Source organism: Dacryopinax primogenitus, assembly GCF_000292625.1.
Source record: "Dacryopinax primogenitus strain DJM-731 SS1 chromosome Unknown DACRYscaffold_27, whole genome shotgun sequence".
NCBI classification, from domain to species: domain Eukaryota; kingdom Fungi; phylum Basidiomycota; class Dacrymycetes; order Dacrymycetales; family Dacrymycetaceae; genus Dacryopinax; species Dacryopinax primogenitus.
In genome coordinates, this window is record NW_024467224.1 from 214,305 (window position 1) to 229,202 (window position 14,898).

Below are 14,898 nucleotides of genomic sequence, written 5' to 3' on the forward strand. Positions count from 1 at the left end.
CTTAGGTGAGCAGACTTAGTCAGCCTGTGTTGCCCTGGAAGACCTGCTGTCGAGATCCGGACATGTTCGTCGCACGTAGCACATAGGTCCGTCCATCGGACCCTTCATCCATTTTCATGCTCTTGCCTCCTCAAAGCCGTCCCTCCCCTTCTCACTATCTCGCACCCTTCCCCTCCTCCTTCCCCTCCATCTCTCTCCCCCTATCGGCCCGCGCCCACTCCCCCTCCTCCTCTCTCTCCTCCCGCTCCAGCCTCACACTCCACTCCCTGTCGATCTCCTCCCCCTCCTCACTGCCAAACCCGATCGGGCACCCCCCCTGCTCAGGGACAGGGGCAGAGGCAGGGGCAGGAGAAGGGGAGAAAAACCCCCAATACCTGCTCACCATCAGCAGTACATACCTGAGCATGCTCGGGTCTGGCCAGCACTCGACAGGCGCGGAGAGCACGGCTGTCCATAGGCTGGAACTGTATTTCTGTGCGAGAGATAGATGGGGGTTGGACTGCAGCTGGGAGAGGTAGGTGGATATGAGAGTGTTTGGGGAAGGGGGGAGGAGGAAGGGAGGGGTTTGCATTTGTTGCTATACGCAGGGTTGGGTTAGCAGGGAATCTTTTTTGGGGGGAAGGGGGGCGCGTACGTAGAGCGGTCCAATACCTGCTCCTTGCCAGTCAATGATCCCCGTCATCTCTACCTCCCCTTCGGGGTTGACAAACACGTTCCCAGCATGTAAGTCCGGATGTAACAAACACGCTGCCCTCGCTTCCTCCTCCCTCGGGGCAAGAAAGGGCGTTATGCGGAGGAACTGGGCGAGTGCTTTGAGTGCTTTGGGGGAATGGGAGTCGGAAGATGTGGAACGGGCGGTGATATGCGCTTGTTCGGCTTTGGCTAGCGCTTGAGCTAGGGAGGGGATTGTGTGCCCTACACCAACGAATGCGAGTTAGCTGGCGTAGGAATGGAGGAGAGAGGGCGTACAAGGTCCTCTGTCTATGTTCAAACCTGCGCGTTCACCCCAGAAAACCCGGTGCACAGATGGCCCTAGCGCCCACCTGTCTTCCATCTCCCTGCTCCCACAGCCATGTTCCAGCAGAGGTGGCACGTCCTTCCTAAAATACAGCGCTCCATACGCTGCGAACCTCGTCTGTGCGAGTTTGGACGGGATAGAGACGAGCTTGTCGATCAGTTTCCCCGGAGAGGCGCGGAATGCACCGAGTCTACTGGTGAGCTCTACCCCAGGGATGAGGGATGTGAGCATATAGGGCGCACCGACGTCGTCTTTTGCACTATGGGTGTATACTTGTGGTACGGATATACCGAGGTGGGATAGGAAATCGAGTGTGGCTGTTTCGCTCACATTGGATACATGGGCTGGGCAGGGGTTGCAGAATGTGAGCCTGGCTACTACATCCTTCCCCGTGTTGAGTGAGAGTAGGAATACGCGATTGGATAGTCCTTCTGCCAATTTGTCAAATCGAGTAACATGAGAAGCTCCGAGTGCATCACAAGCAGCACGAGCGAGCGCTTCGGGTGAAAAGGGCAGTTTGCGTGAATGATGCACTTCTGGATGGGTGACAGATCGGATGAGCGTGTCTTGGAATAACTCATCTGGGTCTAGACGGTGAGGGAGACGGAGTAGGCCTAGACCTTCATTCCTCCCATTGGGGATACGACTGAGTACTAGGCGATGTCCATCCTAGGTCTGTCCTATTTGTTGCAAGAGAGGAGTGCAGTCAAGCGCCCAAGATGATGTCACACCGGAAGCGATTTATTCCTATTCCCTTCAAGTTGTTCAGGCACACGACCCCTCTTCTTCGCAGGGTAATGCGCGCTCCTCTGTCCCAGATCGGGCGATACCTCAGTAGCAGTAGCAGGCCCACCCCTCTCTCCCTCTATCCACAACTCCACTCCGCCCTCTCCCTCCCTTCCCCACCGCGCCAACCCACCCGTAACATGCCATTCTCCCCTCGCCCCCTCCTCCCCCAAGACCAGCCAATCGTATGGCTCGACCTAGAGATGACAGGCCTAGACTGGACGCGTGACCAGATACTGGAGATCGCTATGGTCGTCACTAACGGTAACTTGGATATAGTACATGACGGGTTTAGAGAAGTAGTCAGAACAGAGAAGAGCGTGCTAGACCGGTGTGTCCCTTCCCCCGCTTCATGTTATCCCCGCATTCATTTAGGACAAAGCATGGGCGAATGGTGCACGACACACCACACCCGCTCAGGCCTCGTAGACCAATGTCTATCCTCATCCTTCCCACTGCAGGAAATCGAGTCCCTCGCTCTCTCCTACCTCAAGCACTGGGTGCCCTACCAGGGGAGTGCGGTCCTGGGGGGATCGAGCGTGCATGTCGACCGCGCGTTTTTGCAGATGGGAATGCCAAGGTTGTGCGCTTGGCTGCATTATAGGATCGTAGATGTGAGCTCGATAAAGGTGCGGCGTGGTGCGGTGCATGACTGGGGTCGGAGGCGTGGCTGATGCAGAGTGTACAGGAACTGTGCAAACGCTGGTATCCCCAAATCTCCACTTCTGCAAACCTAGACAGGAAACAACCTTCCCATCGCGCGCTCGCAGATATCCAAGGGTCGATATCCGGTGCGTCCCCCTGCACACCGTGCCCAGACTGGAACTGACGGGGACGTGTGCCCAGAGCTGAAGTTTTATAGACAGCTGATATTTAGAGACCCGGCGGAGGTTAGGGCTCCGGACGGGTCACTTTAGAGAAACTGCAGGTGCAGGAGCAAGAGCAGGACGGGGAGAGGCAGGAGCAGGCCAAGGAGCCGTAGTCGGTGAGAGAGGAGTAGCTGAGAGCAGGCGCGCGGGAGCGCCAGGACTAGCCAGCCGGAGAGGACGTGTACATGTCCACTCTTGCATTCTTAGTAATGTACTCATTCCCCTTCCCCTCTCCGCTTCCCCTGCACGCTCAAATAAGGTACCTAAATCCCTTCCTCCTCCCCGCCCCCTCCTCCGCCCCCGATTCCGATGGCGACCCTTCGCTCGACCCTCCTCCAGAAGGGGAAACCCCTTCCAGCTTGTCGAGTTTCCGGTTCGCGCGCACCAGCAGCAAGCGGATCACTGTCCCCCAAGCACGCGTCAGCCCGCACTCCAGAACCCACCAGCCCACGCATCTACTCACCCAACGCACACCCTACCGCCACCCCCAAGCCCGCCAATCCGATCCCCATACTCTGCCTATACACCGGCGCCCACTGCGTCCCCCAAACATAACTCCCCACCAAATTTCCCAAGTTTCCAAACCCGTTCACCAGCCCTATTGCCGCTGCGCGCTTTACGGGCGGACGGGGAACGCTGTTCGATACCCAGACGAGGGTGAGTGCGAACCCGGCATAGCCTGCTGCCATGAGGAATAGGGCGATGTATCGCGCTGCTACGACTTTCGTGGACATGCCGATTATGTATCCCACCCTGGGGGATGTTAGCCAACGTGAGGCAAGGCAAGTGCTGCAGGAGTGGGGGAAGGGCACGCACATAACGCCCATCCAGGGCCAGGTGACGTGCCAGAACCGCTCGCCCGTGGCGTCCGCATGCCGTGCGTTGATGACACATACGAGGAATGCGTATGCCCATGGAGGTGCGCAGAGCAGGAGGGTGATGGTCGTGGAGAACCCGAGGGTTTCTGGGGTGCGTTAGTGGTGAGACTTCGGGATGAGGAGAGCGGGCTTACGCGTGAGCGTAGGGAAGAAGTTCACGAAGGAGAGACCGAGCAGTTGGACGAATGTCATCCACTGGTACCTCATTAGCAGCAGTGGGAAGCAGCGGAAAGAACGGACCATGAACACCGGCACTTTCAGGTCTGTGCAAGCCATAATCAATCCGCGCCAGGCCGTATCGCCCTCCGCGTCCTGGTCCGCTTCGCCTGCATCCTCAGCCAGCCGCTGCTGGGCGACTGCCCTCTCTTCCTCGCTCAGCCAGCGGGTGTTCCTAGGGTAGTCAGGCAGAGTAAGTATCGCTATCAGCCCAATGGCCATCGTCACCGCCCCCTCGATATAGAAGAGCCAGCGCCAACCTCGCACGCCGAGCTTGCCTTCCATATTCCCGAGAATCCCAGCAGCGAGCAACGAACCAAACGCGTTGGAGACGATCAGCCCTGCGTAGAGCCATGCGGAGCGGTAGGAGAGCTCCGTTTTCGTATACCACCGCGAGAGGAGGTAGATCGTCCCCGGGTAAAAGGCGGCTTCGGGCACGCCGATGGCAACACGGCAGAGTGCTGCTCCGGTGAAGTTGTTTGTCACCCCGGTGAGGAGAGAGATCAGCCCCCAGAGAATGACCATCCCTGGGATGTAGAGCGAGGGACGGGAGATGAAATTGAGTAGGAGATTAGAGGGGACCTGGAAGGTGATGTCTGAGAGAGGTCAATGAGCATCGCAGGGGAGTTATGATGACTTACAGCTGGAATACAGGATGGCGATGCGGCTACAAGACCAAGATGAGCGAGAGCATGTGCGAGGAAAATATGCGCACCTTTCATATTGGAGGTCACTCATATTGAGATCTGTTTGTAGACCACTCAGCCGGGCAGTAGAGACGTTGTTCCGATCGATGTCTTTCAATATTCAGCACCGATACCTCAGCATCAACATAGCAAAAGAGGCATACAGTTGAGGATGAAGATAATGATCACTGATTCAACCGAATGGGCAATCAAAGTGCACAGAGCAATCTCACTTACCAGTGGGCATCAACCGCATATCCAGCTTCCGGACCAACCTCTTCTCAATGATCTTGCGTCTTTCCATGTTATGAACCCCAGCCAATTGGACGTCGATGTGGGTTGTTTCTCCTTTCTCGTTGACGCTCGCGAGCTTGGCCTCCTCCTGTGTCTCAAAGTTCTCCGCTTCTCCTCTGGAGACTGTTGGCGATGTAGACATCCTTTTCCAGTATTTGTTGCTCGAGTTGTTTCCTCGCCGTACGGATGCTGGAGCTTGATCGTGTTCGGGCGAATCGTGAGATGTGCTGGGCCAGGGGGGGTTATAGAGCATCGGAAACCTCACCAGCTATCCCGGCCCCCTTTCCTCCACTTGGCCACGTACATTGCGTCTATCCCGATAGTCGTACCTATTCTCGTACCATGTTCCAACTAAGGGCTTAAAGGAGACGTCCTACCCGCCCCCCGAGCCACGGGCTGGTAGTCGGCAATACAGCTGGCGTGAAGTTTGGTGTTGAGACTTGCCCAAATTGGTGCGCGTCGCGTCGGTCCGGAAACTCCGCCTGCGGTCATCCTTCTCCACAGCAGCTCCTTGTTCGTGACGCTGTGCGCGTCTAACATCTTGCGCGACCACAATGTTTCGTTCTTTCCCTCCTACGCCATATGACCTCACGCGTCAATATACATGCCGCTTGGCAGAACCACTTACGGCAGCGCATAGGATCGTTGATGCTTCCAACTGTGGTCTTCTTCTGCCACACCTGTGCGTCCTCCACCTTCGGTTCTCCTTCTGTGTTCGCATGTCAAGGAGGCCTCTGAGCTGAGCTAAAATTACTTGTTGGACTAACATGGACGCAGAGCATTAGGCATAGCACAAGACTGGACTGCTGCCAGCAAGCCAGTTGCCCTAAGTGATGGGGTCTTATCTTCCAGTTAATCCAGTGCCTAGGTGAAAACCAGTAAAAACGGACAACCTCAAGAAGAGTAGACTTGCACATACACCGCAAAGGGGAGCATCAACCATCTTCTGTTTATCAGACAACATTCACATCTGCACGGGGGAGCATCTGCCAGCTCAACACCCGAGGGCAGAGCTAATTTGGCGTCACTCCAGACCAGGGCCTATGGGTCGGTATTGCAGCTGTGGGGGACATACCTGATCACCTTGGATAATCCTTTAAAATGACAACAATGGCACATTCAGCGGCAGGAGAAGGTGATTCTCTTGTAGTAGGAAGGCGCCGTACGATGTGTGTCCGAAATGAGTACGCCAGTTGGCGAGCCATGTTGCTCAATCGTAGGGACCAAATCCATTCAGAGCTTGCAATCGCAGAAAGCGATTGAGATCATACAGAGTGCGTATTCATGCAAAGACGTGCTATCTTATTCTGAAAAAGTCAATGATGATGATCACAAGGGGACGGTGTTGTTGGTCACGCGTGCCAGATTAGGGCCGGTCGTCAGCACCGCCTGCCTGTACATTGAATCTACCAAGCACCACACCTTCGTAGTAAATTGGGGGACAATCGTGATTAGAATATTGTCCTGGTCTCTTCATCCTTCCTCTTGTACGACACGAGGAAAGAGACCTTTGGCAATAGCTCCGCAACCGGCCCGATTCACTCGTTTTTGAAACACGCGACAACACAATCATTGATTTTTCCCAAATTTGCAAGTGGGGTTTAAGATTCTACTATACACAAGAGTGCTATCACCTCAAAGCAGATAGCGGAACCCCTTCTTCATAGCCGCAGCTTCATCGAGCGCAATACCTTCAATCTCGGCTGTCGCACGCAGACGATCCATGTCTAGATTCTCGGTATCCGCGCCGGCAGCATCCATAGCTTGCTCTAGACGTTCGATGTTCTTGTTCATGCGCTGGAGAAGCATGCGGATAACTTGTACCGAGGACATTAGATTTGATCAGACGTAGCCGAGATAGAAGACTTACTCCAAGCGCAGCCAATGGCGAGAACGAGACCAACAAGACCAACACCCATGCTCTGCCGGTAGATCGGTCCAAACCTAGCATCCCACACGTAGCTTCCCACCAGATTGCCAAGATTTCCAAAACCATTCACCAACCCAATCGCCGCAGCACGCTTGACAGGAGGACGAGGGAACGAGTTCGATACCCAGACGAGAGTGAGAGCGAAACCGGCATACCCAGCAGCCATGAGGAATAGTGCAATGTAGCGCGCCGGAAGTGCTTGTGTCGACATGGCAATTATGTATCCGACACTAAACCTGGTCAGCCATTGAACTGCATGCAGGTGTTCTTCCCTTACATCACGCCCATCCAAGGCCAGGTTAAATGCCAGAAACGCTCGCCCGCCCAATCGGAATGACGCGCATTCGTGATGCAGATAACGAATGCGTACGCCCAAGGAGGTGCACAAAGCAGCAGAGTGATGGTTGTGGAGAAACCCAATGTTTCTACGGAGAGTATAAACAAATAATAGCATAAGATAATGTTGCACTTACGTGTAAGCGTCGGGAAGAAGTTCACAAACGACAAGCCAAGCAACTGAACGAATGTCATGAACTTGACAATTTGTTAGATGAGTTCGAAGATCATGTGTAGCCATTCATACCATGAAAATGAGGACCTTAGGATCTGTGATCGCCATCTTGAAGCCCTTCCAGGCTGTGTCTCCCGGGGAGTCCTGATCGGCCTCGCCAGCATCTTCGGACAGCCGTTGTTGAGCCACGATCTTCTCTTCTGTTGTAAGCCACCAGGTATTCCGTGGATAGTCTGGCAGAGTAAGCATAGCAATGAGGCCCACAGCCATGGTAATTGCGCCCTCGACGTAGAAGAGCTGTAAGTTCACTGAAGTGAGCGAGCGATACTGTAAAGCGGAGCAACGCATACCCATCGCCAGCCTCTGACCCCCAGCTTCCCTTCCAAGTTGCTTAGAATTCCAGCCGCCATCAGCGCCCCGAAAGCATTCGAGATGATCAGCCCGCCATACAGCCAAGCGGAGCGGAATGCGAGTTCCTTTTTGGTATACCACCGTGACAAAAGATAGATCGTTCCGGGGTAAAATGCTGCTTCAGGGATTCCGATAGCAACACGGCATAGAGCAATGCCGGTAAAGTTGTTGGTAACGCCGGTGAGACTAGGAAATTATCAGGACGGATGACGTGACGGAGGATGAGGAGAAGACGTACAGTGACACGAGACCCCAGAGGATGACCATGATAGGGATGTACAAAGACGGCTTGGAGACATAGTTTAACAGCAGATTGGACGGTGTCTGGAAAGTGATATCTGCCTGCTCATCAGGCAATGCTCAAATATGACAAGCTTACTCCAAGCATACAGCTGGAATAGAGAATGGCAATGCAGCTTTCATATTGCACATCTGCGGTTGGGATGAGTCAACAGCGCCACGCGCAATACGAAGAAAGACCTCACCGCTAAGTCCAAGGTCCTGCTGCAATCCACTGAGGCGAGCGGTGGATACGTTGTTCCGGTCGATGTCTCAACATATGGTCAGCGTCGAACACCTGGAGCCTTTTGTGTAGACGCGTACAGTTCAAAATGAAGATGACAATGACTGTTCAGCACACAAGTTAGAGTAGTTTGGTCAGGATTCAGTGACAACATACCCGTTGGCATCAACCTGGAATCGAGCTTCCATAGCAACTTCTTTTCGATCTTCTTCCGCACCTCTGGGTCATGCACACGTCTCGCAAGTGCCGCATCGATATGCGCGACTTCGCCCTTCTCGTTGACATGCTCGACCCTTGCCTCTGCTGTGGGTGAGGTCGACCAGTTCTCGATCATCTCCTTCTGCTCTTTAGAGTCTTCGACGGAGGACATCTTTGCTGGCTTGTGTTCAGAGAATGTCCGATTTGAGTGGGGGTAAAAGAGTAAGGAAGATCATAAGCGCGGGAATGATTCAACCTTCAGAGACGCAGGACAACAAAAGACCTTCATGCGTCGGGTTTTGTACCTAACGAAGGAGCGGCGAAAATAGCCCGCGCCCTCATTTTCTTCTCATCAGCTCCTCCACCAGGTCCTTTCGGGTTAGGCCCCAGGCACTGATGACAGTTTCTATTACCACCGGGGCAACCGCCCAGAAAGCTCCCTTGATCGAGATAGGGCCATTTGCTCCAACCCCGTGGGAGGGAAAACACGGCAGTACTAGTTAGAGCGGGGATCAGGCAGATCGACGAAGCGCGTACTTCTGCACTTCTGAGCTTCCCGTAACCCCGCATGGGGAAGGACGCGGGACAGGTGACGGCACGTTCTGTACTGACGGGTGATATCTCTACCTTCTGCTCGGCCGCGTAGAGGTACAAAACGTGGACAGCATCGTCTGATACAAGAAGGTAAGAGATCCGACCGCGCGTCATTAGAGACGAAGAAGAAGGAATGAAATGGATAAGGATACGCGACGATGCCGGGCCGCCAAGCCGTCCTGCCACCTGTCCCGCCGGGGTAGGACAAACTGTTGATGCTGTGATTGTGAGGCGGGCAGAAGATACATGATAAAGGAAGTTTGTAAGAAGTTGAAAAGCAAATCAGGGCTCGTCATTATCCCGCTTTCGGTGATAACCGGTTACATAGGCCGAACTGGGCCATTGATTGGCCATGGGAACATGTATACGAATATGTCAGAAAACTGATTTCGATTGTCTCTGCCATGTTCACTGAGTGAGTTGTACAATAAGAGTATATTTACATTACGGCGCACACGCCGGGAATGCCGCAGATTGGAAAAGGCACCGTACGTAGCAGGTAACGGTGCCAGTTGGCATTGTAACCGCACCACGTGGAACATGTGGACAAGAGCCAAGAGATCTGGCCACGTTCTCAACCTGAACGGCGGGTGAACAACATCGCCTTGCTGTGCCTAAGGGACCGCTCTCCAGAAAACCCAAAAAAGACGTCGTGAGCCAGTAATACAGACTCGGAGCTCGTCACGGCATATCGTGTTCGTCGTCGTCTTGTGTTCAGGCCTCGCCAGCGACTACAACATCCCCGAGATACCTGTGGGAGATAAACGTCTGCTGGAAGCAAGATTCATCGGTCAGACTCACTTTCCAAGCTCCTTGTTCATCCTGAACATGTCAATCTTTTGCATGCCAAACACAGCTCGCATCTTGTCATCGCAGAGGATCTCCTTTCTGTTTTGTGGGTTCTGCAGTTGATTCGCCTTGATATGGTCCCACAGCGCCTTCACTACCAACGGTCTGGGCAGCGCCGTCTCGCCTGTCAGCTCCTGGAGCGCAGGACTGCATATATGCGCGTTATTTTCACCCTATCTGATATGTATACATAAACCCACCTTAGAGCATATGGCTTTTGAAACCCGCCACCCCTCGCCTTCTTCTTTGGCCTCTCTCCGCCCTCTCCGCCAGAGTCTTCCACCTCCTCCTTGCTCTTCTTTGTCTTCTTCTTGCCCGCCTTCCTCGCGAGGCTCCCTGGTGGAGCTGTCACGGCACCACGCGTCGAATGGCCGTTCAGCTCAGCACTGAGTTGTCTCGCGAGCTGGGCATCGGACAACTCCTGCTTCGTGTTCACATATCCAGTGGGATGCGCTTGGAGTGGCATTCCCGGTGAGCTCTGGGACAGCGCAAGGTCTTCAAACTTGCGCTTCGAACCCGCATGCGAGGCGCTCGCCGCATAGCCCATGTTCGGCAACGCAAGCCCTAGTCCAGCCGTAGCGTTGTAACCTTGCATTGGCTGGTACGTCCCACCCATCCCCGTACCAAGGGTACCACCCACAGGTCCAGGGTTGGCCGGGGGCAGTATCCCCGTTTGACGTTCCTCCTTGACCTGATTGAACACAGTCGCGATGAGCTGGTCGATCGCGGCTTTGTTGTCCCTGATAAAGTCCGGTGTGACGAGCGGGTCCTCTGCCTGCAGCTGCTTGCGCACCCGCTTAGCGCTGATGGTCTCCAAGTCAGTGCTCGGGCCCGAGAGGATGGCGTAGATCCGCGGCTGGAGGGCGGGCACGGACGTCATCCTGAGAGGCGGGTTAAGATAGGGCGCAGTTGGGAGAAACTGAGGGGATATCGCGGGGGAGTGGGTAGGATATCACGGGCGTGGTCGTCGGAGTAATGGATGGGATTGGCAGGTGTATGCGCTCCGGGGGCGCTGACGGGGGCGACGGCGATGGGAAGGGATGTTGGCTGCTACCGCCTCCCGGGAAGGTCGATTGAGGAACCACGCGATCTCACTCGTCCGGAGGCTTTTCTCACGCACGTCGGCGCGTGAATCTTCCGCTGATAATCGCCCTCAGAAGCGATCAACCGTCGTAGAACTTCAACTGAGCTATCGTGTATGCGCGGTCATCACCCTGCTATAAATTTCCTGATTCTTTATATACTCCAAGATAGAAAGTTACTGAAAGATAAGCTGCGTTAAACATATCCTCCCCCACCAGTTTTACCATCAGCTGGTCCCTGACAAGTGTGGGCTGCAGTTCCGGAGGGAGGCCATGCCAAAGATCCCGCAATCTGCCAATCTTACATAAGAGGAGGCTGTATTCAGGGCTTCAGTTTTCGTCATGGGCTCGGCGTTCTGCGTTCATGACCTAGAAATCCTCTCATTTTGCCCGAATGTCAGACAGTAGCGACGAGTCATAGAGTCCTATCTCTGCAGCATAAGACTCGGTTCTGTGGGCGTTTACCATTCATCCACGCGCACTTACTTGCGGGTACTGATCATGACACACAATTCCCTTGATGACAAAAAGGGGCACAGAATGGAAGTCGCAGCGAATCGCCAAATACGGTCTTCCGTTTCACATAACACACGAGAAGGCGGGCAATATCCGATCCTGAGATCAGTGGGGCGCTTGGCCCTCTTGTATATACCATTTTGTGCCATCTGTAAAATATTGTAATGGAGTGTACAACGATGAGAAACTGAGATTACTAAGGAGAGAAAAAGAAAGAAGAGACGCTGATGTTTGTCTGTTGCCCTATCGCATGGGTTGTGGCTCAAGCCGCGGTCTCAACTTTGGCAGCCGTTTCTTGTGGTGGGTCGACAGGCTTCCCAAGAGTCGGAACAGCAGCGCCAGCGGAGCCAGCAGTACCAGAAACAACCTCAGTAGCCGGAGGAGCGACAGACGGAGTGTTGAATGTTTGTGTGATGTTCTTGCTCACGAACGGTGCGGCAGCACCATTGAGCTTGGATGGGGTTGTAGTGTTATCGAGTCCCTTGTGGAAGGCAGACGGAAGTGAGCGGCCCTGTGGATGGGAGAACACACAGTCAGCTGTATCTCAGTCAGCACAGCAATCCACACACAAGAACGAAAGATGCTTGCCTCTGGTGCAGGCGATCCCATACCGGCAAGGAGTATTCGACTGAGCGGCTTTGTTCCACGGATGCGCAAATACACAGTCCGGCCGTGTGCAGTTGGCGCCAAAGCGGCACATGATGCCTTGGAATACCGCAGGCGCCGGGGCAATCGCTTTAGCTGAGAGGTACAGTTAGGCGGTGGATAAAAGACGAGAAGAATAAATTGCTCACACTCTGCGTTGGCAGGACTAGGATGCACCCTCACGCACTCTGGGTTTTTGCAGTTTTTGCCATCGGGGCAGATCTCTTCACTGAGCACCAAACCGCTCTCGACCGTCGCAACAGGTGAGGGATGTGCGTAGTGGCACATCGGGTTAGTACATTTCAAGCCAAATTTGCACAGAGTTCCGGGGATCGTTGTTAGAGTTGCGGGTGATACAGGTGCAGGGGTGGGCTTCAAAGCAGGGGCGGGTGCCGGTGCGACAACAGGAGCTGGTGTTGGTGCTACAGGTGGGGCAAGAGCCGGAGTTTCGACGAGGTCGTTCCTCGTTTGCCCAGCCTGCGTGCTCCCTCCGCGGCCTCTTCCCCGGCCACGCCCACGTTGATTATCGGCCCTCTGGGGCGTTGCTTGCATATTCGGGTTTACAACTCCACCTGGCATGAACGGCATGCCTCCATTCATCATAGCCATTTGTTGCATCATTGCCATCTGCATCGCCATCATATCCTGCCACTGCTTCTGCATCTCCATCGCGGCCATGTCCTGCGACCCAGGGCCCATAGGCATGGGCGCTCCTTGCCATCCTGGCTGTTGTGGAACGAGGCCAGGGTTGCCACCAGTGATGGCATCGATCCGTGCCTGGATCTCGTCATTCTTTTGTTGAGGACGAGGACCCATCCGCTCCAACAAAGACCTTTCCCTTCCTCTGCCACGAAGCGGACGATCCCTCATCGCGCGTGGTGCAAGCGGTGCGTCACTTGTGCGGGGCGCCTTGTTTGCGCCTGTTGGAGAGCTTGACCGTTGACGCTTGAGGGAGGGGCCGTTGGGTGAGTCTTGAGGGGGAGATTGGGGAGGCGAGATTGGGCGATGAATAGGAGATGCGGGTGCTGGGGGCGCTGGAGTAGCGCTCTCTATGCCAGAGGCAATGCGCTCTGCTTCTGCGAAAAGCCACTTGCTGAACCCGAAGTCGTAGTCGGGAATAACTGAGAACAATGTCAGATGTTGGCACCGAAATAGATAAATTGAACAACTCACTTTCGCTCAGTTCAGCGTCGACCTGATCTAATCTCTGTGTCAGCATGGGATCTTCTGTTTGAAACCCTGGATAATCACCTTCTGGCTTGCCGTTAATGAGCATGATTACGGCATATTCAGACAATGTGGCTGGATCTATCCATGATGTTAGTACCAACTCCAGTATCTTATCAAGAGTAAGAAGACTCACCATCCTCAGCTTGCCATCCACGCTCAATCATGTCCCTTTTGACAGCCTCCTACAATTTCGTCAGTATATGGCAACATCGGTTATTCTCGTATGCACGAACTTGAAGGGCGACCTGCTCGGGAGAATTCATCACAATGTTGGGTGCCATATTTTCTGGTGTTCAAATGTTGTGATAAATGTTAGATGATCGTTCGAGAGAAGCGGCGTTGCGCAGAGCTGCAAGACTCCAGGCGCGTAAAGAGGGATTGCTCCCGTCCCTGACTCTCAAGTTGCTGACATAGCCACTTCGGATGTTTTCGGCGGTAAGCTTCGGCTCGGGCCAACCAAAAGACAACCCCACACTTTTGCAGATGGGTATACATATGTAACATCGCTTTATAGTAAGAATGGAATAACTGCTTTTCGTTCTTTTGGATAATCTTCAAACTTCTGCTTATACCATCCGTGCCCGCTCACCGCCCTCGGCAGCATCACACACACCTCACTGAGGAGGAAGACCCACGGCGGGGTGACGTAGCTGGGCGGGAAGGGAGAGCCGACGGTGCTGGCCATAGCGAATCCAACCCATTCTAGCCATTCGCAGAAGTAGTTCGGGTAGGAGATTAGAGCAAAAAGCCCTCCACGTGGAATACCGTAATGGGGCTTCTCACCTTTCGCTTTGGCCGCTCGGTGTGTGTTCCGGCGGAGGGAGATGAGAAGATTGTCGTGGTATATATTGCCCACCATGCCAGCGAAGAACAAGCCTACCCAAGCCCAGAACGCTGGTTGGTCCCACGCGTCCGTTGCTACCTCTCGGGAAGAAAAGTAGCAGCCCAGTAGGCTGCCGTTTACTGTCTGGTACACAAACGCAATGATCGGGACGATGATGTGGCTAGGACTGCGGCGTGGGGAGTACAGGGGCTGCAGGATGGCGCGGTGGAAATAGTGAATGAGGAAGAGGCCGACGAGAATACCGGCTGGGGACTTGAGAGGCGGGGGACTGCCCGTTTTAGATAGAGGGCTTAACGTCCATGTATACAGGAAGCAAAGAGGCGCAGGCATCTCCATGAAGAAGAAAGCAACATTGGCTGTAGACAACCTGATCAGTATGGGAATTCAAACATCGAACGGAGTAGCGCACTGTTGACCTTCCAATTCTTATAGAACCCTTCGGTAAATATGCTCGTTCTATCCACGAACTTGCCGAACGGCGCATCCAATTGCGTGTATGCAATAGGGACAAGAGAGGAGAGGATAGCGTAGTAGCGCCGCACCGCTGCACATGTCAGTTGCTGACTTCTTCCAAACGAAATACTGCATACCGTGATAGTATATTGATGCTTCTTCCGGTTGCATCGTTCTAGAGGGAAAGCGCAGGCCTGCTGCACTCTGGTAGTGTCACGGAGCTCTGGTCAATGAGAGTGTTGGTGAAAAGACTAAGGGAGTTTTTCCGAGTTCCGCTGCTGGTACGACTTGGCCGGATGTTTCAGCGACCCAGGGCTTTCCATCATGACATCATCGGGGGCATCTAGTCTAGTTCATCTAGTACA

At 54.1% G+C, this 14,898-nt stretch overlaps 7 protein-coding genes across 7 annotated transcripts; 1 reads left to right on the forward strand and 6 right to left on the reverse strand.

Annotated features, from left to right (window-relative positions):
• Nucleotides 1–577: 577 nt before the first annotated feature.
• Nucleotides 578–1,540, reverse strand: DACRYDRAFT_60097 (uncharacterized protein; the record flags this gene model as incomplete). The annotated part of the gene is made up of 2 exons (XM_040775613.1): nucleotides 578–915; nucleotides 970–1,540. Coding segments are annotated over 2 exons (909 nt in total), but the record flags the coding sequence as incomplete, so codon positions are not given.
• A 435-nt stretch (nucleotides 1,541–1,975) lies between these two features.
• On the forward strand, nucleotides 1,976–2,894 carry DACRYDRAFT_25555 (ribonuclease H-like protein). Its single transcript, XM_040774212.1, has 4 exons — nucleotides 1,976–2,135; nucleotides 2,187–2,433; nucleotides 2,493–2,595; nucleotides 2,651–2,894. The coding sequence occupies exons 1-4, from the start codon at nucleotides 2,008–2,010 to the stop codon at nucleotides 2,719–2,721; spliced, it is 549 nt and encodes a 182-aa protein (XP_040623636.1). The 5' UTR covers nucleotides 1,976–2,007; the 3' UTR covers nucleotides 2,722–2,894.
• A 29-nt stretch (nucleotides 2,895–2,923) lies between these two features.
• DACRYDRAFT_92059 (MFS general substrate transporter) lies at nucleotides 2,924–4,757 on the reverse strand (the record flags this gene model as incomplete). The annotated part of the gene is made up of 8 exons (XM_040777038.1): nucleotides 2,924–3,075; nucleotides 3,146–3,426; nucleotides 3,490–3,637; nucleotides 3,686–3,746; nucleotides 3,792–4,363; nucleotides 4,409–4,434; nucleotides 4,483–4,564; nucleotides 4,691–4,757. 8 exons carry the CDS (start codon nucleotides 4,755–4,757, stop codon nucleotides 2,924–2,926), a joined length of 1,389 nt encoding a protein of 462 aa, XP_040623637.1.
• A 1,548-nt stretch (nucleotides 4,758–6,305) lies between these two features.
• DACRYDRAFT_119951 (MFS general substrate transporter) lies at nucleotides 6,306–9,105 on the reverse strand. The gene is made up of 10 exons (XM_040770905.1): nucleotides 8,279–9,105; nucleotides 8,203–8,226; nucleotides 7,990–8,150; nucleotides 7,838–7,941; nucleotides 7,539–7,785; nucleotides 7,261–7,485; nucleotides 7,151–7,211; nucleotides 6,955–7,102; nucleotides 6,618–6,907; nucleotides 6,306–6,564 (listed from the first exon to the last, which is right to left on the reverse strand). Exons 1-10 carry the CDS (start codon nucleotides 8,490–8,492, stop codon nucleotides 6,383–6,385), a joined length of 1,656 nt encoding a protein of 551 aa, XP_040623638.1. The 5' UTR covers nucleotides 8,493–9,105; the 3' UTR covers nucleotides 6,306–6,382.
• A 190-nt stretch (nucleotides 9,106–9,295) lies between these two features.
• On the reverse strand, nucleotides 9,296–10,698 carry DACRYDRAFT_25556 (SWIB-domain-containing protein). The gene is made up of 3 exons (XM_040774213.1): nucleotides 9,964–10,698; nucleotides 9,716–9,910; nucleotides 9,296–9,665 (listed from the first exon to the last, which is right to left on the reverse strand). The coding sequence occupies exons 1-3, from the start codon at nucleotides 10,641–10,643 to the stop codon at nucleotides 9,629–9,631; spliced, it is 912 nt and encodes a 303-aa protein (XP_040623639.1). The 5' UTR covers nucleotides 10,644–10,698; the 3' UTR covers nucleotides 9,296–9,628.
• A 777-nt stretch (nucleotides 10,699–11,475) lies between these two features.
• On the reverse strand, nucleotides 11,476–13,506 carry DACRYDRAFT_97521 (uncharacterized protein). Its single transcript, XM_040777462.1, has 7 exons — nucleotides 13,470–13,506; nucleotides 13,370–13,418; nucleotides 13,258–13,314; nucleotides 13,180–13,206; nucleotides 12,156–13,127; nucleotides 11,950–12,102; nucleotides 11,476–11,898 (listed from the first exon to the last, which is right to left on the reverse strand). The coding sequence occupies exons 1-7, from the start codon at nucleotides 13,497–13,499 to the stop codon at nucleotides 11,624–11,626; spliced, it is 1,563 nt and encodes a 520-aa protein (XP_040623640.1). The 5' UTR covers nucleotides 13,500–13,506; the 3' UTR covers nucleotides 11,476–11,623.
• A 205-nt stretch (nucleotides 13,507–13,711) lies between these two features.
• Nucleotides 13,712–14,697, reverse strand: DACRYDRAFT_72945 (uncharacterized protein). The gene is made up of 3 exons (XM_040775986.1): nucleotides 14,671–14,697; nucleotides 14,490–14,624; nucleotides 13,712–14,436 (listed from the first exon to the last, which is right to left on the reverse strand). The coding sequence occupies exon 3, from the start codon at nucleotides 14,414–14,416 to the stop codon at nucleotides 13,745–13,747; it is 672 nt and encodes a 223-aa protein (XP_040623641.1). The 5' UTR covers nucleotides 14,417–14,436; nucleotides 14,490–14,624; nucleotides 14,671–14,697; the 3' UTR covers nucleotides 13,712–13,744.
• Between the last annotated feature and the right edge of the window lie 201 nt (nucleotides 14,698–14,898).